This window comes from Spermophilus citellus (genome assembly GCF_964194105.1).
Source record: "Spermophilus citellus genome assembly, chromosome: 16".
Classification (NCBI taxonomy): domain Eukaryota; kingdom Metazoa; phylum Chordata; class Mammalia; order Rodentia; family Sciuridae; genus Spermophilus; species Spermophilus citellus.
The window spans coordinates 68,764,835-68,792,656 of NC_138196.1; the positions used below are offsets into that span (position 1 = coordinate 68,764,835).

At 39.0% G+C, this 27,822-nt stretch overlaps 1 protein-coding gene across 4 annotated transcripts in view; it reads right to left on the minus strand.

The window, feature by feature from the left end:
- Nucleotides 1-26,571, minus strand: part of KLHL2 (kelch like family member 2) — a 103,188-nt gene extending 76,617 nt beyond the window's left edge. Inside the window, exons 1-3 of one of the 4 annotated variants that reach the window (XR_014019122.1) lie at nt 26,306-26,571; nt 12,985-13,110; nt 1,293-1,399 (exon numbers count right to left, since the gene is read on the minus strand). Coding sequence is in view for 2 of the 4 variants with exons in the window: in XM_081269178.1 (XP_081125304.1) it covers nt 1,293-1,399; nt 12,985-13,110; nt 26,306-26,331 (259 nt within the window). In the remaining 2 variants the exon portion in view is untranslated. The remainder of the gene's footprint in view (nt 1-1,292; nt 1,400-12,984; nt 13,111-26,305) is intronic. The other 3 variants (XR_014019123.1, XM_081269178.1, XM_081269179.1) reach the window with 3 other exon arrangements.
- Nucleotides 26,572-27,822: the final 1,251 nt, after the last annotated feature.

Consider the following 27,822-nt stretch of genomic DNA (forward strand, 5'->3'; position numbering starts at 1 on the left):
TTAACCACAGTCAACCATAGCCTAGAAATACTAAATGAAGAATTTCAGAAATGGGATTCATGAGTTTTAAATTGTGCACCATTCTGAATAGCATGCTGAAATCCAGGGCTACCTGCTCTGTCCCACCTGGGACATGAACCATCTTTTTATCCATCATATCCATGCATATATGCTACCCATCAATTAGTCACTAGTAATTGTCTGGATTACCAAATTAATTGTCACGGTATCTCAGTGCTTATTTCAAGTAACCCTTATTGTACCTAATAATGGACCCAAAGCATGAAGGCAGAGAAGCTGAAAATTTCATTATAGTCTGTTGATATAATTGTTCTACATTAATATAATTGTTCTGTTAATAATATTACTGTTGTTATTTTCTCACTGTGCCTAATTTATAAATTAAACTTTATGGTATATATGTAAGTACAGGAAAAAAAAAAACAAAGAATAAATAGGGACTGGAACTGTCCACAACTTATGGCATCCACTAGGGGTCTTAGATGATATTCCACATGAATAAGGAAGAACTATATAATTAAATTTCTTTTTTAAAAAATGAATTTATGAGCCAGACATATTAGCACATGCCTGTAATCCCAGTAACACAGGACAGTGACATAGGAGGATCACAAGTTTGAGACCATGGTCAGCAATTTAGCAAGATCTGTGGCAACTTAGTGAGACCCAGTCTCAAAATGAAAAATAAAAGACTGGGGATATAGCTAATTCATTGCAAAGCACCCCTGGGTTAAATCCTCAGTACCAAGAAGAAGAAGAAAAAAAAAAGGAAAGAAAGAAAAAGAAGTTATAGCTTTAAATATAACAGGCATAAGTCACTTATTTTCCCAAAGTATTAATGCTGTATATTTTTACAGATGCCAAAGTAAAATGTAACCTTATAGATAAATCACCCTGTTTTCTTGTATTTCCAAACAAGACATTAAACATTTTATTAAATGAAGCAAATGTGAAAATCATTTAAAAAATGTAAAACAATAAAAATTGCCTTTTTTGCCCAAGTGCAAAAAGCTGTCATAAGTACTAGGAAAGCAAAGTGAACAAATATGCACAAATATTAAGCTGGGAATAGACCTGTGAGTATATGTATATACATGTTTACTGATCACAACAATGAAAAACAAAAATGGGCAGGAATTTAGAATGATGCAAGTGCATTTTTTCCCAATCAAATTCAATTTTTTTTCATAAAGTAAAATGCTAATAACAAAACAGGAAGAAAAGCTCAAGACTGTATACATTAAAAAAATCCAAAATTAAATATGTCATACCTGTAAACATGGCGTGAAAATAAGGACTACAGGCGGCCAGCACCACTCTGTGAGCAGAGATTTCCATGTCTTCTGCCACAATTGTGACATCACACAGCAAATTTTGACTGTTCACAAAGCAGAGAGAAAAAAATTTAAATGCCTCTAATAATAAATGTATTAAATATCCTATGAAAAACTATTAGAATAAAACTCACTTTTTGAAGTTGAGACTAACTTAACCATTCTTTAGAACAGAATCCCTAAACATGAGGAATACAAAAAATAGTTGTGATAAAGGCCCAAAAAACCTTGGGCCCTCACTCAGAATGTTGCTTTTGTTTAACTCAGAAATCTTCCAGAGTTGATTACCAATTTCTAAACTAAAAGAAATTCTGGCAGCAAACCACCAATGAACTGTGTAAAAGGAGAGGTAGTTTAAACAGCAGATTACCAGCTGAAGCAGGAGATGGCAGTCTGACATTGTTGTTGATGGTCACTGGTCTACATGATGGAATTTCTGAGTTCATTGTACTATTGTCTGATTATTTTATTTGAAATTATCCATAATTAAAATGTTCTCCAAAACACATTCAAGATTTATTCAAATACTATGTAAACAAATGAGCAAAAAAAAATTTTAATAAAAAAAGGTCAAAAACTAAATTGAATCAACACCCCCCACCGCCTCAAAAAAATAAAAAAAGATATTGGAAATGACCCTGGGTCATCAAACAAGGGTAAAATTACATTCTGTTACATATGCTGCTTAAAAGGCACTTGGGCATTTTAAGCTTAACTTAGAACATTTTACCAATGCAAAATGTCTCATTCCTCAAAACCAAAATACACTACCACACCACATACAAAATTAAAAAGTATTTTGTTACCTCAAAACAAACCATTATTCAACCACCAAATTATACCTACAATTTTAAAACACCTACTTTAATTCCCTTAAAAACTTGTGGGAGCACTTTGTACATGCTATATGTGGTGCTAGATAAGACTTTGCCAAGAAACTAAGAATGTCACAGAATATTTTTTTGGAAAAAATACCACTGACATTTATTCTAGAACAAGAAGGTCTCAAAGCCTAAATCCTGCCTTGCTGATAGTCATGTCATGACTGAAACAGGAGTGGTGAATGTAAACATCTTTTCCATACCCCAAATATCCAAGCACTGAACTGCTCTATATATATAGAGTACACAACTCACACTGGGCCCCCCTCTTTAATAATCCTGCCTATTTCCAGAAGTTTCCTTCGGTAACTCCCTAGTACCTTACAAGCAACATTTTCACATGAGGTTACACATGTCCTTCAATTTTCCACCTGACCCTACTGCTCACAAACTTGTTCCCATATGTCAAAAGTCACCAGTGGACTATGTGTGGACCAAATTGGCATGGAAGCCCATTGAATAGGAAAATCTGGTATTTGGGAACTTCCAGCAGCAATCCTGCTGGTAAGATTGCCCAGACACATGTGAGTCCTATTTAGCTCTGCCAGGTCCTACACAGCACAGGAGATGGGGTGACCTACTGTAGCCACACAGCCTTTCAGAGATGGGTGGAGCCTGCCAAAATGCCAATCAACCTGTTGACTGAAAAAGACATCATGAAGCAAGATTCCACCCTGAAACCTTATCCCTGCCTTTGATGTACCCCCTTAAATAAAGAACCAGAGCCATTTTTTAGTTTTTCAGCTCCAGTTCCTGTGTGGGCTGGACCTATTAGGTGCTCCATGCTTCTTAAAACTATAATTCTGACTTTGTCTTATTTCCTCACTAATTTTATTTCAGACTTTATTTTCTCAGGTGGCTTACTCCTGACCAAGAAAAATTACCCTGGCAAGGTGCTGGCGGCCACACCCTACCCATGGGGCTCACAGTGAAACTTTCTGGAAAGCAAACTAACATCTATTCTCCCTCTAGCCCAGGAAAAACTGGGAGATAAACAAGTACCACAGCAGCAGTGATGACTGCCTTCCAGGGCCTCATCATCTCTAAGCGGCTTTGCCATTTAGATTGAAGTATGGCTCATGGGTGGTGCTGATTTAATGGCTCATGATGCTGCATGAGACATCAAGCAGGTCCCATATCAAAGTCAAAAAAGGAGGTACAATGTCATTAACTTGGAATTCCTCTAGATCAAACGGAGAACTAACAAAGTCTACCCATCAGCTCAGAGAACAAAAAACCACTCTACATTCTATAAATTCCATGGGTTCACAAACAATGAGAATGAGAACATCAGCAGCATTTTTAGGAGTGGACTATGCAAAATCTTCAACTGCTTATATGTTTTCAGTTGTTTCCACCACAGTGTTATATGGTAGGCATTATTTTTATTTTGACCCCCAAAATATGTAGCTGGGGAAACCAAGGTTAAAGAAGAATAACCTAAGGCTAAGAATGGTAAAGCACTTGCCTAACATGTATTAAGGTCCTGGGCTCAATCCACAACACCACAAAACAAAATAAAAGGTGAATAACCTGCCTAAAATGTCCCTGGAAGTATCAATATTAGCATTCAAATCCAGAGAACCCATTCCAGAGTCTCTTCATACTACATAAAACCAGCTGAAGTTGGGTTTTAAGATTTATTAAAGCTTGAGTAAAACAGGGAATAGAAATTATAAATTTAAAATATCACAATTTGGTTTTTGACATGCTATATATTAGAAACTATTTTTTAAGTTCTATATGTAGCTGATAAAAGGGTCATTTCTAATGGACTTTTAGTGCTACCTCTACAGAATATTTAGAAAAATCAAATATTTATATATTCATTCAACAAAGCACCTCCAAACCATCCCTGCCCTTTAGGCAACCAGCAAAAAAGACTGACATTACTAAATGACATTACTAAAGTGGAAAGCAATACAATAAAGATGCTATGAGAAAAGGGGAGCAACTAAATCAGACTAGGGGTCAGAAAAGCTTCCAGTAGCTACTATTTAAGTTGAGTTCTAAAAACAAAGTGTTAGCTGGATCAAGGAGCAAGAGATTCCAAACACAAAAGAAGAGAACAGTTAAGTGCTGTTAAGGCCAGAATCTGCAAAGCACAGCAGTGGAACTGCAGACCAAGAAGAGTGAGGAGAGAGAAGGCGGCAGGGAAGGAAGGTGGGCAGAGTTACACAGTCTCTCTAGAATGGGACCAGCCAGGGTTTTCTGGTGATCAGGGGTCTAGACACAACTCAAAAATGAATCAAGTGCATTTTTATGTGCACATTCCTTTTGTTGATAATCCCTTCTACTGCTCTCCTTTCAGAATGAAACTTAAGTGGAATTACAGTTGAATATCTCAAAAATCACACAATTAATTACTCAGCTTCAATTACCATTACTCATTGATCTAATCTTTCTAGAAAACACCTGCTGACTGTCACATAATTAGCCTGACCTTACTGGCTTATTAGATGATATTAGCTAACTAATAAGGTAAATCATCACCAAAATTATATCCAGTCACACCCTGGATTAGGTCCCAAGGAGTCTAAGGGCCACATTACAAGTCAAGGACATACTTAGTTTTAGTGTTCAGTTTTTCGTCCTTTTATCTCCAGCAATAACATATTTTATCCCCCCTAAAAAGATTTCTTTTTTTGTTTCATACTTTTTTCCCCCACTTTTATTGGTGCATTACAGTTGTACATAATGATCGGATTTGTTGTTACATATTCATATGTGCATATATTATGACAATATAATTTGGTCAATGATACGCCCCAGCGCTTCCCCCTTCCCTCCCCACCTCTTCCCCCTTCCCTCCCCACCTCTTCCCCCTTCCCTCCCCACCTCTTCCCCCTTCCCTCCCCACCTCTTCCCCCTTCCCTCCCCACCTCTTCCCCCTTCCCTCCCCACCTCTTCCCCCTTCCCTCCCCACCTCTTCCCCCTTCCCTCCCCACCTCTTCCCCCTTCCCTCCCCACCTCCCACCCCAGCGCTTCCCCCTTCCCTCCCCACCTCCCACTCCTCGGCACCTTTCTGCTACTGATCTCACTTTGATTTTCATAAGCTCCAACTTTTTGTTCTTTTCTCCTGTCTAGCTTCCACATATACAAGAAAATATATGACCCCTGACCAGAGTTTAACTTATTTTGCTCAAATAACATAATTTCATTTTTCTTTGGCTCAGTAAAACTCCATTGTGTATATATTCCACATTTTCTTTTTTTTATTAGTTGCTCAAGACAATACAATGATCTTGACATATCATACATTTGATTCAAATAGGGTATGAATTCTCATTTTTCCACATGTACAAATTGCAGGATCACATTGGTTATACATCCATCCATTCATCGGATGAATGCCTAGGCTGGTTCCATAGTTTGGCCATTGTGAATTACGTTGTTATACACATGAGTATGCATGTATCATTGTAGTATAATGACTTTGATTCTTCAGGATAAGTACTGAATAGTATAGTTAGGTCATATGATGGTTCCACACCTAGTCTTTTGAGGACCTTCCATACTAATTTCCATAATGGTTATACTAATTTACAATCCCACCGACAGTGTAAAAGTGTTCCTTTTTTTCCACATCCTCTCCAGCATTTATTATTTGTATTCTTGATGACTGACACTCTGACTGTATGAGATGAAATCTCAGTATAGCTTTGATATAAATTTCCCAATTGCTAATGATGTTGAACATTTTTCATATATTTCATATTTCTTCTTTAAACGGAGGTATCTGTTTAATTCATTTACTCATTTATTAATTGGGTTGTTTGAGTTTTTGATGTAAAGTTTTCTGAGTTCTTTATATATTCTAGATATTAATCCTCTGTCAGAGGAGCAGCTAGCAAAGATTTGCTCCCATTCTGTGGGTTCTCTCTTCACACTCCTAATTGTTTCCTTCGGGCAATAAGTACTCAAAGATGACAGACATCTGACCAATCTTATCAGTGTGTGCCACTGGGTGTAGTATAATGAGTACAAACCAATGTGTCCACAAGTCTGGCCCTTACCTTTTTCAAATGTGCATTCTTACAAGAAGTTGAATGACTTTTAGGTGAGGAATAGAGGACTACAAATGTTAAAATCTGGCAATAAAACAAAAGATTTGTTTTAGCAGCCCATACCCCGAATCTACCAAGATTTATTTCCTATTATTTGGAATCTAATCAGAAATGGACTGTAGAAATAAAAATACTTTCAAAATAAAGAAGTAAATTAAATTGTTATTTAGCAAAATTTGCATTTCTTCATTTGTTCATATCCAGACAGTGCTTCCTGAGTGCCACGCACTGTGTAAGCTTACCATAACAAACAAGAGAATGTCTGTGATAGCAAAGAGTTCACAAATAAGTGGGGAAACATACAAGGAACAGGTAATTATAAAATGAACTCATGATGACACAATGGGGTAAGTGTGGGGTGTCTGGGAACACACAGGAGACACCCAAGCTGATGGGAAAACTTCAGAATGGAGGTAGCTTCCAAGTTCAAATTTTTTAAAAGAATGGGAATTAAACAGACCTTATGTAAAACTCAAATGACTCAGATAAAAAGAAAAGCACTTGTCTCCTAACTGAAACAATAGCATGAACACTGATTCTTCTGGTGGGGGGAGACTTCGAAAATGAATGAAACTTGTCAGAATATATCAAGACTTCCTTTGGTTTTCTGACATAAAAGGAATGAATTCCTAAGACTAGAAAAATTTATCACTGCTTTTAAAATGCACAGTGCATATCTTCTTAAAGTAAAATGTGTCAGCAGACTCTGAGATATCAAAAATAATTAGTTGTCATATGAAGCAAGAATCTACTTTCAACTAGAAGTGGGGGTGGTGAGGAAATTACAAGGCATCTGTCCCGCTTTCTTCCTCAGGTGCCAGTGAAAACCTGGAGGCACTTCTTATCATGTGGCGAAGAATCAGAATGGCACCTGAAGCACCACTGGCACCTAGTAAGATGAGTTGTCAGCCAGTTATCCATGAAATACACACACACCAGAGCCGAGGAACGTGCCCAAAGTCAGCACCAGGGGAATAGCATCAGGTGCTAGGATAAAGAAACAGACGTAAAAATAAAAAAGAAAGGAGGGAAGAGGTTAGAAGCCAAAGAAATTAAAAACTGGTTAGGAAGCAGAGGGTGAGCGGATGTGGATCCACTGTTTGGGACATGGCCCCATGATCCAGTGCTGGCTATGGGTACCTAGGGAGGTGGGATAGGATGATGAGTGATAAGGTTTCGACTGCTGATTTAATCACTCATATTTAACCAAATTTCCTATGGTTGACAAATATCATTTATATAGACAAGCAGATACATCTGGCTAAAGAGCAGCCAAGCCCCATACTACATATCATCATTATCTTCCTTTTCTTCTTCTTCGTTTTGTTTTGTTTTGTTTTTTTCCTCTTAAAACCATGATGGTAAGTGGCATCTGAGAATTCTTGGATTAGGGTAAACCTAGGTGTTAGGTTTAATCAGATTCCTGCCACACTGAGTCCTGAAAAATAGTACCACCCTCTCCCCCTCAAGAGATGTACACCTCGTGAGATTTTTCAAACACAAAGCAGGAAGAAGTGATAGTCAACTTGGAAAGTCACAGGAAAACCAATTACACTCAATGATTTAGAAACTGCTTTAAATGAGTAAAGGGTCCCAGAACAGAGGATCTATCATTCTTTCCAGATAAAATGAAAATAGCAGAATGAGCATGAAAAATGACGAAATGGAGCACAAGAACACAATGGGGAAAGCATGTCAGTGAATTATCTGAAGGGAAGGGACATGTCAACATTTAGGGACTTGCAAGAACTGGGTTACAACTAAGAAAGGGAGAAGATGATTATTTAGAAATAAAATTAAAGAAGATATTAGGGACAGGAGAAAGACAATAGGGAAAGGACAGAGTTGAGAGATGAGAAAACTAAAGGCTTTCAGAACAGAACTGGTCACAAAGGGATGAGCTTCCAAGCATGTTGGTGAAAAGCGTGGCTACAGGGTAGAAAAGGTAGAATCTAAACAAAGGAAACTTCCTCATTATAAGTTTGTTTTTCAAACTTGGTGAATTAAGCCAGGCACAGCGGCTCATACCTATAATCCCAGGGACTCTGAAGACTGAGGCAGGTGAATTGCAAGTTCAAAACAAGCCTCAGCAACTTACCAAGGCCTTGTCTCAAAATAAAACATAAAGAGAACTGGGAGGGCTGGGGCTGTAGCTCAGCGGCAGAGAGCTTGCCTAGCATGCATGAGGCACTGGGTTCGATCCTCAGCACCACATAAAAATAAACAAATAAAATAAAGGCATTCTGTCCATCTAAAACTACCAAAAAAATTTAAAAATTTAAAAAAGGGCTGGGAATGTGGCTCAGTGGTAAAGTACCCCTGTATTCAATCCTCGTTGCCAAAAAAAAAAAAGAAAGAATTTGGTGAACTAAATCACAAGAAGATACTCTTAACTACAGTAATCTCCAAGGAAATAGCTGTAGTAAGAGCTTCTGAATTTCTGATTAAGACTGGATAGTGAAGGCAACTGAGGCAGCAGTCTTTGGTATGTAGTAAATATTCAGCAACAGAGAGAGGAAGGAAAGGAGGTTGGTTTAGTAAATTCATTTACTACTGTCCATTCTTCACATTGTACGAAGTGTTTAATGATCCTCTCCATGCTCAATAAACACCACTTAAAAAGAAATCAATTATGAGTGCTTAGGAAACACTGTAGACTATTACCAGTTAAGTTGAAACTCTAGGCTTCAAAATGTCTCTTAAGCTTTCTTAAATGCATAAGTCTGCTTGATTTGAAGGATCTTCCCAACTGCCCTATCCTTCAAGGAATGTCTTACACTCCTCTAGCACAACATGCAAACAAAAGAACCTGATTGTGTTCTACTACAGAAAGAAATATGTACTTGAATTTAAAAACTGACACGCTATGTAATTTCCTAAAATCCTTTTTAAAAACCATGTTATAGCTAGACAAGGTGCCCCACACGTAATCCAGTGACTAGGGAGGCTGAAATAGGAGGATCTCAAATTCAAAGCCAGCCTTGGCAATTTAGCCACTATCTCAAAACAAAAAATAAAAGTACTGGAGATGCAGCTCAGTGGTTGAGCACCCCAGGGTTTAATCCCAGTGTCAAAAATAGTGATAATAAACAAAAATAAAATTTTTAAAAATGTTATAAAGCTATGCAGAAAGGCAGACTCAAGTTCCATTTCTTTGCCATTTAAGTAGCAAAGTATGAACAACCAAAGAAGAGCCACAATTTAAATTTTTCATAGATAAAATAGTAGTAATGTAGGCCCATGATGTATAAATTCTCAGGAGAAATACAATAACCACGTTTTTTTTTTCTTTTTAGTGTAAGATAGTAGGATTTATTCAAGTGAGACAAAAAGAGACAGAGCTCCCCCTTGGCAAGAGGGATCCAACAGGGTTGCCCAACCACTTATTTAAGAGAACTTCAGGTTTTTCTGTTTAATCACCTCCTAAAAATGTAAGCACTGCTATTATAATTAAAAAACTAAATGTTTAGGGGGGATTGTGCAAAACATACAGGTAAACATTTGCATATAAGAAATAATGATTTATGCTTACTGAATACTTTCAGCTCCCAAATATACCTTCAGAATCAAAATTATGTTTCTTGTAAGTAAAACTAATAGATTGGTTTCCTTCCCTCTACTCAAATAGAACCTTATTTCACATTATAGAAAAAATTTTGAATTTTTAAATTTATTTTATAGGCAAAATACTACTTTTGACAGTTGCTCTTTTGGTCATCTCAAAAAGCTGGCAATCTAATTTTCTCAATAATATATATCTGGTTCTATGGACTGCTTCCTTGGTAACACTAGGTGTTACCATCTCATAGACCTCCAAAGACCCAAATACACCATGGTACACAAATAAGCAGTCTGCAAGGAAACACTGATTTGAATTGGACAACATAGCTATTTTGAAAAACTTGTCTCCTTCCATGCTTGAGAAATGTGAAGTTAGGAACTGAATTTCCCACCAGATAAGTGTTGCTGAACATACTTTCATAGCTCTGATGGACTGCTCCTTTGAAATCCCCAATCTTACCATGCTACTCTGTTTCAAAAACCTTTACCCACTGCCCAGAGGATTAAATCCAAATTTACCACATCATTCAAGCCTGCCTCCAGTCTGTCCTCTTGCTTCCTAATCTTTTCTGTAGACTCCTCAGCACTAATGCTTGACTCCTCCCACAGGTTAGGTTTATCCCTTCCCCAGCTCATGCAGTTTATCAGGCCTGGAAAGGCCTTCTTGCTCCTGTATGAATCCTACAGCAGGTCCCAGCTGAACCCTATTTCTGTTGGATTCTCCTGTGAAAATCCTTTTTGGCCCCCACATTTTGCACAGTCTTCCACTATTCCACCATCTTTGTTGTCTCCACAACTCACCAGATACCCAAAGGGATGCGGAAAGTCTGATACAGTTTTTGGATCCCATATAGCCTTTTGGGCGTGTGAGTTAATTTCAAAGAACCAAGAACTCAGACATTTGATGATACATTGTTCAGAAAGGACTACAGGGCTTTTAAACTGAATAATTTTGAATTTTTCAAGTTCACAGGCGGAATTATAGAGCTAGGCCTCGTATCTTTAAGAAATTAATATTAGTTTGAGAAATAAAGAAAATGTTGTCTTTTTTTCTTTAAAACAATTTTAGTTCTAACTTAAATATTACAAAACTCCTGTGCTCCCCACCCCTATTCCCACAATTAAACATTACACCAACTGTAATTGAAATTGACTTTTCTTCCTCAAACTGTGCTTCCAGAAGCCAAAGGTTCCCAAAAGCATTCTCCTGTGCATAGCTGTTATTCTTCCACTGGAAGGTGAGGGCATAAGAGCAGAATGGTGGAAACAAGAAGTCTCCCTTCCCAGAAGTCAGGAAACCACTCTCAGCTACCCTTTCCTGGCAACAGGAAGTTGAAACAAGGACAGGAAATATTAGTGACTTTCAGCTGTACAAGGAATAGGCCTCTTCAGAGATTTTCTTTCTCTCTTTCTTTTTAAGAACTATTCAAATTAGCTATAAAAGTTAAGAGAATGACATTGGGAAAAAAAAATGTTCTGATGAACCCTAAAGACAGTTCATTTTTTTAAAAAAACACTGTTGATTAGTAACTTCATTAAAACAACCCCAATAGACCTGGCAGTAAAAGCTCTGACTACTCAAAGATTATTCTTTGTTTTGAAAATCAGCATTAACTGGCCTGAAATGGTGCAATACAAAGAACAAGAAGGTGCTATTTCACAGCCATATAATCCATACCCAAAATAGGGCAAATAGGTGAATGAAAGCTAGAGCTAAATGATACTAGGACAAACCAAGCACACCACAAGACTAGCAGGTAATCAAGAAAAGATCTCCTAAGCTCAAAGAATTTTAAGAGCAACATGAACCTCAGACACCATCCATTCTACTCCCCACATTTTATAACCAAGTCTCAAAGAAGTGAAATAATTGGTCTAAGGCCAGAAAGCTTGTCCCAAACTCAGGTCATTCACCTCAGGACACTAGGTGTTACCATCTCATAGTTTAGTGAATCCTGTCTTCTCAAGGAATCCTTTCCTGACCAGAATCATCCACCTTCATAGCACAAAACAGCCCTCCTTACTACTGTGACAATTTACAATAAAAATTTTTTTTGACTCTTTGCTTAATGTCTAATTCCTACAGTCAACCATAAGCCCATGCGGACAGCAATTCTTTCTGGTTTTGCCCATCATTGTATCTCTAGTACCTGGAAGATAAATGTTCCGAATCATTAATTTACTTAAAGAAGACACAATCAAATGATGGGTCTAAAGAGTGGGCTTTTAGGAAAACCTAGCAATTTAAGCCACTCCCTTCTTGGTCAAGCTTTCAATATTTCAGGTAGATACAAAGTACTTCTACAAAAGCAAAGTTAGGAAACAATAAATCCTTCATAAAAGGCTAAGAAAAACCAAGACGGTTAATAAATTATCCTTTTAACTATTCAATCAGCTTTTTTTAATTTTATTTATATACTCTAATTAGGTATATATTACAGCAGAATGCATTTTGATTCATTGTACTAAATTGCAGCACAACTTTTCATTTCTCTGGTTATATAAGATGTAGTGTCACACCATACGTGCAGTCATATATGTAACTGAGGTAATGATGTCCATCTCATTCCACCATTTTTCCTGCCCCCATACACCCTCCTTACCCTCCCTCCCCTTTGTCAATCAGCTTTCAATGTCACTCTTTTCATTGTAGTGGCAATGAAACACACCTGAGAACTACCTCAGCAATGGACAAATCACCACTTCTAAAAACCACTGCTACTACCACCATGATTACCAAAAAGAATTACATTTTATTCTATTTAACCCAAAATATCTAAAATTATCATTTTCATATGTAATCATCATTTTAAAGAATTGTTAATAAAATATTTTACACTCTTTTTTCTGCTAAGTCTTGTGTATTTTCTACTTATGTAATATCTTAATTCAGACTAGCCACAGTGGCTAGTGGCTATCACGTTAGACAGAGTGTCCTAAACCATCTATAATTCTGATAAATTATATGCTCTCTTTCTTCCTTTAAAAAATTTGCAAAAAACTTTTGATGTTCCCTGTATCAAACAAAGAAACAATGAGGGAAGAGGGTATGTATTCACTACAAACAACTCAAAAATAAAGGGAAAAGACTGACAGTAAAGTACATTAATGCAATGATACCTTCTTAATTCGTTCATGACTTTAAAAGCTTTCTTCATGTGCCAAGGATTCACTGTCACAGGGCAGTGTTTTTCAGTATTATCATCTTTTGAATCTAGAGGCTTCTGATGACCTTGCTTTGTGCATCTGTACACAAAAGAAAAGAACAAAAAACAGAAAAAGATCTTATTAAAGATAATTTGGTTCTAGCTTATCAAGATATAAAATGAATGCTTCCCTCCTCTACTCATTTACAAGTCTCACTCACAGGACATCCCAATGTAAGATTAAGACACAATTAAGAACACTTTTTGATGGTAACTATGCTTTTGACATTAAAAAAAAAAAACTGGCTAATTACCTCCCTGGTGTCAAAAGTTCTGTCAAAGATAAACAGGAAAATCAACAAAGGTGGCTTAGAGATATCTCCCAATGAAGATGCTGAAAAATCTCATCAGTTAGAAATTGACTTGCTTTTAAAATCTGCTGTAGTTACACTTTATTTACAAACCAAGACAGCAGCAGGATCATAATTTACACAAACTTCAAAAAATTAGAATTCAATTTAAAGTTTGCTCTCCACCCACAAGGATAGTTACCCCCCCCCCCATATTTTGGAGCTACACTAATAAGAGATTAATCATGTTAAATAACATTTATCAAGTACTTACCATATGGTATCCATTGTGCTTACTTTCAATTATAATCCTCACAACTCTGTAAGCTAATTACAATTATTATCCTCATTTAACACATGAAGAGATTAAGGCAGAAAAGTTTGGGTCATTTGGTAAATGGTAGACCTGGATAAGAGTGCTCCCAATCTGAGTCATTCTGACATTAAACAAAGGTTATTTAATTTCATATTTAAATTTACAACGTTTAAGGGTGACAAGCTATGTTAGTATTGTTTTATGAATTATTCTTTCAAGAGCTGGGGCCAAAACTTGACAAAGTAAGAATATGGGGTGATGTGGAGAATTAACTCAAACTAATGGACACATGGAAAATTTTTGAAGTGACAGTTATACAACTCTATAAATTTACTAAAATTCATTGGATTGTACCATTATAATGGGTGGATTTTATGGTATATAAATTATTACTCAATAAAGCTATTCAATGAAAATCAGGATACCAAATCAAGCCTGAAAAAAGACCATACTTATATATAAATCAGACAAAGAATAACATTCAAATATAAGGAATAGCTGCACTATTCTCATTTATTGCTGTGCTTTGTTTGCTTTCCTAACCCTTTTTCAAAAAAAAAAAAAAAAAAAAGATGATTCCTTTTTTTTTTTTAAATACTGTATTGTGGTTCTTAATTCATTCAAATTTGTTTAGTGCCAACCATCTACCAAGCACTGCTTTTAAGGCACTTGGGATGCGTCAATGAATAAAACAAAGACCCTTGTCCTCACTGTCCCTGAAGACTAGCTGTGGGATGGAGAAGACAACAAGCAAGACCAATCAGTAAAGTAGAAGGCATGTTGGAAAATTAGTGCTATCGGGAAAAGTAGGGCAAGGAAAATAGAATGAGAAGCATAAGTATGGAGGGTGTAGTGAAGGGTGTAACTCTCAGTATGAAATACAGTGATCAGACAATGCCAAAATGAGAACTGACATTGAACAAGAAACTAGGAGGTGAAAGAAAGTCCAGACAGAAGGAATAAAAGTATGTGTCTGGCATACTCTAGGAACTCTGAGGCCCAGGTGGCTGGAGCAAAGGGGTGGGGCTGCAGAGAAGCAGATGCAGCTGTGTAGGGCCTTGAGGGACATTTTAACTTCTCCAGCTTTTACCTTGAGTGGAACAGGGAGGCACTGCAAAGGAATGACACAATCCAACTTATGTTTTCAAAAGATCACTTTACCACTAGTTGAAGATACTCTATATGGGTCAAAGATGAAAAGGGGGAAAGAATTTAGGAGGGTGTTGCAGTAATCCGTAAGCAATAACAGTGGCTCAGAGCAGGGTAGTAGCAATAGGTGATGAGAAGTGGCTAGGTTCTGAATATTTTCAAGATACAGCCAAAAAACATTCGTTGACAGAATAAATATGTATGTCAAAGAATGACCCCAATTTTTTTGGCCTGAGCAAGTGGAAGAATTGAATTTCCATTAATTGAGATGGGGAAGGCTACAGATTTGGAGTAGGAAGATACAACAGCTCAGTTTTTATACATGTTGGTATTAAGACATCTGACATACAAGTGAAGATATCAAGTCAACAGATAAAGATTGGAGTCTAGAGTTGGAGAGAAAAATCTAGCTGGAGATGGAAATTTTGAAATCACTGATTACATAGATGATGTATGAAGCCAAGAAAATGAGGCATTCAATATTAAGATGATCTCTGAAATTAACCATATAAATTATCCTTGCTCACTCCCCCATACAAATTAGCACTAGTTGAGGTACTTGATTTTGTGAGGGCTTGCCTACTAGAAGTAGACATCAATTCTACTTCCTCACCACTTGAGAGTCTTTAAAGCAATCTAAAAATTAATTAGCACAGACCACCGCCTCAGAAACAACGCTCGTTCACAGCTGGAATGGGGGAATGAGGTGTACTCTACCAACTACAGCCTCTGAGAGTTGGGGAAGGAGGAGGAGGATGGGTTAAGGCCTTAGGAAGGGTAAATCTAGAAGCCAAAAATAAAGGAACATTCACATTTGGAGAAGAGACTGGGGAAATACTTTATAGGATGTAAAGCAGATACTCATTTTCACTGTTTAAAAAAAAACAGTAGGAAACCAGGTAAAAGGGAAATTTGTGTAGATATAAGAAACCCATATAAACTTTCTGACCATAAAGCACTGAATACCTCCATTTATAACAAGATAATTATATCTGCTTCTAGTTTAATAATTAAGAGCCTGCAATAAAGGGAAAATATACTGAAAATTAGCAAAAACTGTCATAGAGGAGTTTCCAATGCTCAAGAGTGGAAGCAAAAATAATAAAAAATTCTGCCCTCAAAAAAAAAAAAGTTGTTATTAAGAGTCAAGTGTGTTTATATTTGCTTAATAAATTAGGAATTTAAACTCCTGGCATTACAGAATTAACTTTTAAAGTAGCTGCACACAACAATCAATACCCATATTAGTGTTGTCTGAAAAGCTATTCTCAGCTCCCACTTTTTTGATGTGCTCCAGAAACTCTGCAAAGACTTTTCTCAAATGCTTAAAAGATTAAGTACGAAATTACACTGAATTTTCTTTTTTAAGTGTTCTCTATACTACTAACAGCCACTTACAAACACAGCACCCCTACTGCAAAGGTCTATTTTCAACACTGATGCCCTTTCCATAATTTTCCATTTCTTATGTGGCTTTGTGTTAGATGATCTCTCATTCAGAAGCAGAACTGAGTAACAGAAAATGACACATCAAGTCTAAAACTATACATGTGAAAAATGTACAGATACTAGGAACACGAGCTAAGTGGGAGGTAAAGGTTTACCCTTTAAGTTATACCACGCAAGCCCGGAGTTACACCTTTTCCTTTCTTCCCTTCTGATAAAAAAGGGAATAAGCTTTATCCCTTTCCGAAAGGCTTCTCATTCTGAGACTCACCCTCTTTAAAAATATCAAAAAGAGATGCTTTTTCACGGTTCTTTCACCCAACTTGGTCTTTCCCCAACTCTGCACTCCAGAGCTAGTCTTGCAATTATCCAACGGCCTGTTGTTTTTTTGTTTTTAATATCTTTGTTTTATTTATTTATTTTATGTGGTGCTGAGGACCAGACCCAGTGCCTCATGCATGAGAGGCAAGCGCTCAACGACTAAGCTACAACCCCAGCCCCCCAACGGCCTGTTGTTATCAAAACATTCTTAAAAAGTTGAGGTTTCCAAGGATTTGGATCTCGGTGTATTGCTATGCTCTTAAGAGATAATCCTAAAACCCTTCTTAAATGGCTGACTTCCACAAATTCTCAGCTGTGGGCAAGGCTGGCTTCTCAGATGAGATGACTTGGTCATTGCCTAAAAACACACTAATGGCAATAACTAAATTCTGAGAGAGGAAGAAAATACTCTAGCAGGCTTGTTTTCCTCAGAGAGTCAAGATTTCATAACCAGGCAATAGTTTATACCTACTACAACAATTTTGAGGACACCTTCGAAGAGATAATTTCTTTAGATATTTTTTATTTGCTTTGGAACCATGATTTTCAATAGAGAACAGACAGATGTGACTAGCCCAAGCAATTTCTTCAAACTACACACAGCCCTCACAAAAAGGGTCAGATAAGTCCTTTTTAGGACTGGGTATATCAGAATGATGGCATCTCCAGGGGTAGGAGCAAAAGGCAGCTATGTATTATTTTTAAAAACAACAATCCCCAAAAAATAGGTGATGTAATATGCTCTACCACCCACTTCCCTCCCACCCCAGGACAATCATCCCAGATTGAGATGTAGCACTTTTGAAAATATGAGCTGTTTATGTTTTTTAGGGTTTTCTGTTGGAAATAATGCTATAATTCATGAGAATGACACAGCTGTAAAATTTAACAGGGGACCAAAGACATTTTCACATTCAGGACATAAATACTTGGCCCCCGGGTAGCCGCCATCTCTGTTCTCCCCTCTGCCTGTTCACCTCAAAAGCTGTAAGACTCCCCTGCTTGCAATGAGTCACCCACCATTACTCACAAATTTCTGCCAAGTTCACGTCAGCAGCTGTTGTTTTCAAAGTCACCATCCATGCTGTACTGCTTTGAAGTTTCCCAATTACTTTGTAATATTTCTCTTATTTTCTCTGTTGTCTTCCCAGCTCAACTTGCATTAAGAAACTGGTATCTTATTAACATTGCTCCCACACACAAGTATAGGATATGAGAAGTACAGATTCAACCACATCTAATATCATAACTAGTATTTGCTATGTCATTCTATGGTTTCCCAACAAAATGCTCTTACATCCTTCTCCTCAAATAACCACACATTACTTAAAGGCTGTGAAAGTAGAGGGCTTTCTTCATTGGAAAGCCCATGTTTTGGTTTGTGCTGGGTTGTGGCTTTAGTTTTTGCAATCACATAAAGGCAAAAGAGACACTCTGCAAAATTTTTTCAAGCATATGAAACTTAAACCTTTTTTTATTAGGCAAAAAGCCAGTAGACAAACTATAATCCACAAATTTGAGAACATATTACAAAATAAATATGGCTTTAAAAAATTGCTGTTATCTGCCTTACAGACACAGAACTTGGATTACGCTGGGGTTATAGCTCTGAGATAGAGCACGTACTTATTAGCATTCATGAGACCCTGAGTTCAGTTCCCAGCACAGCAAAGGAGAAAAAAACTTGAATTTTAACCCTCTGAACTGAATATGAAGCATCTTATAAGAAAAACTTCCTATTCTCTATCAAGTCACAGAATACCTCACAGATAATATTATAACAATACCACTGAAGACATTAGTTGTAATACATATGTTGCTAAAAGATATATTTATGATTCCCACAACTGGAAAAAAAATCTAAAAAAGCTAGAAATGCCTCATTTTATTAAAATGGATCAGCAGTTAAAAAAAACCCAGACCTGAGCCTCCTGGAGGACAGAGGGAAAGCGCACCTCCCCTCCTGTCCCTCCTGGAGTGAGCAGTATGGCTTTATGTTCAGTGTGTGGGGAAGCACTGGCAGGAGGAGGAGGCTGGATGTCTGAGGTGGAGAGGTTGATGGAAGTTGGAGTATAATTGCTCTCTGATAGTAGAACAATAGCGCTGTAAAAAGCTCTGCTTCAGTTCAACTCAGCTCTCTCCCTCTTTCCCTCCCACCTACATGACAAACAGCACAATCAGGCACTTTTTGTCCCTGACAGTGACTTTTAACCAGGAAGGGGATGGGGTAAAAGCATATCTTATGCAAGGTCAATGTTTTAAAGAATATTTTATAAACAATTAACAAAGCACTGGCAGAGGAGGATATTTGTGAAATTCTAAATTGAGAAAGGGGGGATGATGATCCATTTCAAATATGTCCGTGTCTTCTATCACTCATATTTTCAACCTCTCTTTTCTCACTTTTCTTAGTATTGCCCTCAGTTTGTTGGCAAGAAGGGGCAGCAATATGACCTGCCTGGCAATTCAGTTGATGGGCTAAAGTTTCTAGCAACTGAACGAAGAAGAGGACTGGAAACAGGTCAAAGACCCAATGTGTAGCCCTGTCTATGCCAAATACTAAACAAATGACCCTGGATAGTCACTTAACCTCTCTGAGCTTAAGACTGTTTACTTCTAAAAACTTAGCCAACAAATATGTCTAATGTGGAATGTAAAATGAAAGTCAAAGATAACAACACCTTCCCTACTTATCTCAGGAAGCTCTATAAGCATTAAACACCATATGATATAAACATGAAGTTCAGAGGAAAAATGTTAAGGTTAGAAGATAAACTAAATATGAAGATATGTTTTTATTGATTGTTACTGGCCTTCCTCAAATTGCAACATTCAATCAAAGTTTTTAATAATACTCAAAATGACCAGTGCTGTTAATAAATCAAATGTTAAGTGCTTCATAGACATCCACTACATAACTTGTACTAAACAGGGTGAGAGATTTAAGGGAAGCTGAATCAGGACCTTCTTAAGTTTCCATCTGTCTAGGTAGGCATATCCGAAAACACCAAGGAATGGCCCGCATAGGTACACAGTTGAGAGATTGCAGGCTACTGATTAGAAATGTTATAGGAATGCAAGTATGAGCTGGAAAGAGCTGGAGTAAATAAGAGTGGGCCTCCAAATGGGCCTTGAAGGAACTCCAAGTCATTTTTACTGGCAACAGGAGGATGGCAACAATAGGAAGAGTATAGAGAATTCTGGATTAAGATAAGGCAGAGTTTGGTCTAGGAGGTTAAAGTACTTAATGACCTCAGATATATAAGACAAGGTAGAAATGATGAAGGGATATGACTTTCATATTACATTCCACATTAGTTTGGTCTAGGAGGTTAAAGTACTTAATGACCTCAGATATATAAGACAAGGTAGAAATGACGAAGGGATATGACTCTGTTTTTGATAAGTCATTTGCATGAATCTAAAATGTTGGAAGTTAAAACAGTATTACACAGAAAGGAGAGGAGACAATAGCTTTCACAAGGAGACGACTAACAAAATTCAGGTATCAAGGGATGAAATCCACTTGTGAGAATGACAACAGTCAGAACAGACACTTGAAACCAAGACTCTACAGTTCCTGTGGGAACTGAGTTGAACTGTTACAATTTGGAAGCCGAATAAAGGGAAGTCAAAGGCTATTCCAATGTTTTGTGTACTGACAACCAGAAGAATGGTTGCCCCACTGATGACTGGAAAGGTTACAAAGGGAAGTTTGAGAACAAATGTCATGAATTCAGTTTTAGAGATGCTGAGTTTTAGGTCTGAGCTAAGAGTAGATACTCCATTAGAAGCTCAAAATTTCAGCCAGGTGCAGTGGCACATGCCTGTAATCCCAGCAACTTGGGAGGCTGGGGCAGGAAGATTTGAAATGCAAGGTCAGGCTTGACAACTTAGAGAGTCCCTATCTCAAAATAAAAATAAAAAGGGCTTGGGGATGTAGCTCAGTGAAAAAGCTCCCCTGGGTTCAATTCCCAGTTGGGAAAAAAAAAGCTGTAGCTCAAAATTCCAAATAATACAAATTATAGATTTGAGTGGAGACTTAGACTTAAGATACAGATTGAGCCATAACAGAGATTAATAGGTGACTGACTGAAAAGTAGAACTGGCCAATATTTACTTCTGTAAGGAATAACTGCTGCCCATGAACAGTAACAGAAGATAAGCCACATGAGAAGAAAGAAAGTTATCAACAGAAAGAGATTAGAATCCCAGTTTTTCCAATACTTACAAGCTTGGGAAAGTAACTTAATCTCTTTTTTCCTCAGATGAAAAATATATAATGATAAGAGACCAATGAGAAGTTATACTTCATTTCTGTATGATGGGTCAAAATGTATTCTATTGCCATGTATAACTATTTAGAATAAATTTTTTAAAAAGAAAAAAAGAGAGAACTACACTATAAGATTGTTAAGATTAAATGAGACAAAGTATGTAAATCATATTTAGCAAACTAAAAACCAAAGGAGAAAAACAAGTAAAAGTGAAGGCAAGGGCTTGTTTTTCAAGACAGAATCAGTGAAAGGAACTAGAAAAGGAATCATTTAGCAAATGCCAATAGTCCAAACTGTAAGAAAGTCCAGTGTATAACACACAGAAAGTATACTGACCCACTCATTAAAACAATTATCTCAGTGGGGAAAGAATGCAAGAGCACCTTTGTGCTTTCTGTTCCCTCTACCTGGAATACTGTTCTTCTCTTCTGAACTCTGCTCAAATATCACCTCATCAAAGATGTCCTGACCTTATCTGAACTATCATTCTGCCCCTCATTACTCTCTACCAGTATCAATATATTTGTTTACTATTAATTTCGACCATGATCATCTTTATTTCCTTTGTTCATGTTTTATTGAATATTTTTGTCTTTTCTTCCCAATTTATAAATTATTTTCTTTCAAAATAAAATTGACCATGAGGAAAATGGACTTTTGCTTTCTGAGATATCCCCAACCTGTCCTCATACTCAATGAATATGAAAAAAAATCCTGCACTGCTTCATTATAAACAGTAGTAAATGCATATAGGATTCTGTGGAATACATTAGAATAGCACCTGAAGGCCAATTTTCTTTTCTGTATCACTGTCAAAGAATCTTCTGCCTGATATTAAGTTCAATGGTTTTATAAACACTCCAGTGCAAACCCAAATAATCACACAGGAGTAAATTTACAGGCACCTTCACAAAAGTACACTTACTAACATTTACTGAATGCCTACTAGGCATTACAAAATAGAATCAAAAACAAGAGGTTTGGGGCTTTGGGAGGAGGGGGTAGATTTCTAAGCATTAGAAAATGTTAAGACCATTACATACCTATTTTCAGAATCTACCTATTTTCAGAATCCACTTTTTAAGTTTCCAAATACATCTCCAAATGCATGGCCTATAGAGAACACTTCCTTTAACACATGTTGATATCTATAAGTCTTCTTTCACTATTATCCTGTGGGCTACTACTACTCCTAACTATCTTAAATACCTTTGCCTATTACTGGGGAGATTCACCTATGAGAGATGCCCAGCATACTCTTAGGACTAATTGTTACAAAAGAAGAATGCACTCCAATACACTTTATAAAAGACAAACAAATGCATATTGGGGTAACTCATAACAAGGTTCCCAACTGAGCATCACTGACTCTTAGAACATTAAAGTCATCTGATTCAATGGATTACAAATACCAGGTTTCAATTAATTTCTTTTTTTAATTTTTTTCTTAGTTGTAGTTGGACACAATACCTTTATTTTATTTATGTATTTTATCCCTATTTATATATAAATAAAATAAAGGTATTGGTGCTGAGGATCGAACCCAGCGCCTTGCACATTCGAGGAGAGCGCTCTACTGCTGAGCCACAACCCCAGCCCCTCCGTTAATTTTTTACTTATCTGTGACAAAATGAAGACAAAGCAACAAGTTCTCATAAAACTAAATGTATTCAACTTAAGGACTATCCTTTATTCAGATATTACACCCTTTCTTATACTTGAGGAAGATAGTAAAATGCCCTTTCTTTCATTAAAAAAGTGGCAATAATTGGTAATTATTGTTTTGTCAATAATTATTTTACTTGGAAAAACAAGAAGCAGTAGTTATAATTAAAAAAAAAAAAAAAAGCAGCTCAAAGAACCAAAATCTGAGAACCTCTGCTCTAATCCAACCAATCTTCTGCTGCCCAAATCCCTTAGAGCATGGCCAACAAGTTGTTTGCTTGTTTGAACACCTTTGATGACAAGAGTCTCCAGTGATGTAGAATCATCCACTGAAAAATATATCATTCTATCTGAGGCATGTTTGCTTGGTTTTGTTAAGGAAAAGCAAAAAAAGGAAAGCCTGTAGCATGTACGCTGACTTGGAGCAGACATGGTGATAACTTGGGAGGCTGAGGCCAGAGGACAGCCTCCGCAACTTGGTGAGACCCTGTCTCAAAAAAAAAAAAAAAAAATCTGAAAGGGCTAGGGTTACTCAGCTCTTTTTACTCAGCAGTAGAATACTCCTGGGTTCGCTCTCCAGTACTCTAAAAAAATAAGTAAAATAAGACATAACCTCACTTGAGATAAAGAAGCCAGTAAGAAAACAAAGGCAAAAAAAAAAGAAAAGAAAACTGTTCAGTGAGAGGAGATAAAAGGGATGCACTCAGTCCTATGCCTCACAGTCTTCCTGCAAGTTAACAACTATGACAATCCTTTATACAAATAACTATGAAGTTAGAAGGTATAAAACAGTCCTGTGGACAGGGCTGATCATTTTACATTTCCTTCAGCATGTAGCAGTTTATTACCTGAAATTCCTTTACTAATAATCTATATTTGGGGTATAGCTGCATAGCTTTTGGGTTTGACCAGAAGCAAATGTCACATGTCTTAATATACCCAGACCTCAAAATGCAGCAGAATTTAAATGCCACATATAATCAAGGTTGCAGAAAATATTAAGCAGAAATACAAAATCCACTGACAATATGAGAATCATAAAAGGACAGGATAACTTTGAGGCAAGGAATGAGCACAAGAGATCAAAAGGTTAAGGAGATCATCTCGAAGGGGAAAGAAATCTGGGCAAAGATGCCTGCTAATCGAAGACAATATGCTACAGGCCAAAGGGGGGCAAGGTAGATTGGAGAACAACATAAACTTGGCTGTTAAAAAAGCACCATATACAGTGCCAGGCAGAGACAGGCATTCAAATAGTTGCAGAGTGAATGAATTAATAAACACTTACACAAAGAGATTTTTGAGTCTCTGCTTCCAACCACATCATCCATGGCACTTTAAGTCCAGGGAGAACATCTTTCTTTGCCTTAATGCTCAAGCTAAAAATCTAACCCATGAAAAGCCAAGTGTTCCCAATAACTTCCACTAGTCTCTGTCCTATCCCAGTGCTAGCAGTGAAGTCTCTTCTCAAAGCCCCTACCTGCATTTCTGAAATCTGGTACGCTTGATCCAGGATGGAAAGAAGTTAATGGGAGCAGAGGGGGGGGGGGGGGGGCGACACGACCACACACACACTAGTTCTGTCCGATAAGTAACACTATACAGGGTCTGGAATTAGGGTTAATTACAGATATACCAAATGAAAATAAAACTTATTTGTATTTTTAATTAAATGGATGGAAAAAATAAAAAAGTCTCAGTAACTTTAGCCTCCCATGATTGAAAGGAGTTTCAACAATTCTTTCATCCTGCTGGCTGACATTCCAGGTATTCCCTTATATCTCAGTCTCACATTGTTTCAGCATTTTTTTTTTCCAGTAGTGGGAATAGAACCTAGAGGTAATTTACCAAAGAGCTACATTCCTATCTTTTTCTGAGACAGGGTCTCACTAAGTTGCTAAGACTGGCCTTGAACTTGCAATCTTCCTGCCTCGGTCTCCCAAGTCCCTGGAATTACATGACATCCACCACCATGCCTGACTTCCAGCACTATTTATGGAGTCTCAATACCAAAGAATTGTGCTGAATATCAAAATCACAACTAGCAGATCTGCCCTAATTCAGTTTATCAATATTAGCATGCACACATCTATCTCATTTTTATACTTCAATGTAAGTCATTTTTCTATGTCTCTACTCCCTCCCTCCACAGCCTGATTTTCCACACCTTTCTTTTCATCTGCATTCTAAGATCCCCTTGTTCTTGCTTTAGTTCACTCTGTTCCAAAAGTAAAAGGGACTAAGAGGTCTGATATAAAAAGGGGGCAGGTTTACTACACATAACAATCCTACATACTATATATTATATATGATGTGTTGTCTATATAAGTGCTTCTGAACCTGAGCAGAAACCTCATATGCTTCGGCTATGTTCTTGCTGCTGAATCTAACAATCCACCATAGTGTTTCCTAGGGGTTCAGGAGGCTACCCTCAACCTGCTGGAGAATAGGATCAGACCACAGAGCCTCAAAGCCACAGCAATCAAGAAGCAGCTGAGCCCCTGCTTTTTCTATCAGCCCAGAAGGGTCAATTCAAGAGTTTTAACATCTGTCCCTCAGATCCCCATGACCTGTTCCACTCCAGCTAAAAATTCTGTAATGCACTTTGAGAAATTGTAGCTCCAGAATCTCATTCGTTCTCCTAAAGGGCTCAACATCAAAAACATTTTCAGCCCGAACAATTTAGCCATATTTTGGCTGGAATTCTGCCAACTAGCCACAAGAGGCTGATGTGGTACAACTGCCATGGAGTGAAGCTAGCCAAATCTAACTGAAAAAACGGTAAGGATTCATGAATCACCTCTCATGAAAAGGTACACCGTTCTTTAGAATGAGGTTTGTCTGTGCTTTGAAAAGTCAAATTCAAAGGGCTCTTGTTCCTTCATAAAGGCTTAACTAAGGAAAGCAGATCAAAACCAAAATTTTCAAAACTCATGGGGATTTACAGTCCGCTTTTACCAACATATTTTAAAATAAAATAAAAAATCTCGTACTGAATAATACAATATCTTTCACACATAATTTTTTAGCTTTTATTATTCCTACAAAGTAAATTTTGTTGCAGGTGATTTTCAATGTACTTGAACACCAGGAAAAAGACACCTGTGCCTGGCAGGTCGATAGACTACTAATGTGCCCCAGGTAACAAGGAAACAGAAGATGCTCTTGATTTCTGGATAAAATGTTCTGCAGTGCCAGGTAGGAGGTCACATGCCCTGAACGGCCGCAGCTCATTTAGAGTGATGTAAAAGCTCTTCAGATATTAATTTTGTTAGAAATTAGGGGAAACATGCAACCTAAGACCAATTCATTTAGACACCGGGCGTCTGGTACTTTCCAGTTTCCTTTTTTCACCGGCGTCCGAGCAGCCTGTCTGTACCTATTAGAAAGGGGTGGGCAAGCCGGGCACCGGCAGCCCATGCATTTCAGGGAGGAATCACAGAATGGGCAGAGTCCCCCCCACCCCATGCACAGCCCCATCCCGAATCTTCTATTCGCCTGGGACTGGGAAGACTGCCCTGGAAACCCCGGGCAGCGTTAGAAGTCACTGCCTGGCCAGGCTGAGTTCTGTCGCCTTCGGCTCCGGACTGCGGGCACCGCGCCTCGTCACGCCCCGCATCTCCCACCTCCCGCCGCCTCCGGCGTCCTCCGCCGGCCGGCACCGGGCGGCCGTCCCCGAGCAGCTCCGTGGCCGGCGACACGCGCCGCAGCGCGGGCGCGCTTATCCGCAGCGGCGCAGCCCGCCCGCCACCCGCCCGCCGGCTCACTCACACGGGAGGCAGCGGCGGCGTCTCCATTGTGGCTCCTCTTGGGCTTCAGAACGCAGGCACCGACCGCCGCCGCCAGCACCATTCCAGCCGCGGACGCCGGCACTGCCCGCCCGCCGAGCCGCGTTCCATCCGCCCCGGAGGGGGCGCCGTGCTCTCCTCACCGCGCGCCACCACCTGCGGCGGCGGCCCCCGCGGCCATGGCCCGCTCGGCCGGGCGCGCTCCGTGTGCCTGCGCTGCTCCCGCGCTCGCCCGACTGCGGGGCGGCGGCGGCGGCGGCGGCGGCGGCGGGACGGGCGGGCGCGCGGGCTCAGCCACTTCCGGGTTCGGCCCCGGCTGGCGCCGACGCCGTGACGGGACGGCGATGCGACCTCCCGCGGCGGCCGGGGACCCCTCCCTCGGCGCCTCCCCTTCCTCCTGTTGTGCTGCTGTCGCTGCTGCTGCCGCCCAGGCGGCTTCTGCTGTGCTGCTTCTGGAGGCGGGCGGGCGGGCGGGCGTGCGCGAGCCGGAGCGGGGCGGGCGGGCCCAGACGCGGGGCCGGGGCGCGGGCGGCTGCCCCCCGCAGCGCGCCTGTGGGTCACCCAGACGGGGGAGCTGAAAAATGGGGGGAGGGGTGTCTCTGTGCAAGAAAAAGGCGACAGAAAGCACCGCGTAATGACGCTTGGTATTCACTTGCTGCTCTGCGTTCATGGGCATGTTCGCATTTATTCTTTTAATTTGAGCATCTGCCCAGGAAGATGGAAAGAGTAGGCATAACCATCCCCAGCCTTTCCAAACGGTGAAACCGAGGCCAGAAGAAATGTATAAGGCTGTCCAGGGTGTCCCAAGCAAGAAGCTAGGTCCTCCTCCTCCTCAGTATACTATCTGTGCCTTGGATAAGTGAAGTGAGCACCTTCTAGGCAAGGTTCGGGTACTGGGAACGTGGCAGAGAGCAAAAAAACCCAAGTCTCTGCGTTTGTGGAGCTGTCCATCTAGACGTGGTAAGAGAAACCATGGACAAACGATGCCTACTATGAAGAAAAATAAATCCGGTGAGCAGAGGAGGTGCTGTTTTAGAAGGAGTGGTCAGGGAAGGCCTCTCAAAAGGTATCAGTTAAACACAGATGAAATAACATAATCCTTCAGTTATACAAAGAATGCCCCAGGCCGAGGGAAGAGCAATGCCGAGGTCCTGCCTGCCCTGTTAAATGGGAGGGAGACCGAAGTGGCTGGTTGTTCAAATGTGCATGCTGGAAGCTGAACACCTGGGAACTTCTTAGAAATGGGAATTCTCAAGTCCCACTTAAAACCTACTGAATCAGGATCCCTAGAGGTGGGGTCCAGCAATCTGTGCTTAGACAAGGCCTTCCTGATGGTGCTGATGCCCACTAAAGTCCCTCTAGCATACAACTGAGGCAGATGGAGGGCAAAGGAAGCAGAGTTAGCAGTGGGTGTGGGGGCAGAGGGAGTAGTCAGGCCCACGGAGACTTTGTAAGCCATGATGAAAAGCTGTGGCTTACTAAGATGAGAAGCAATTGGAA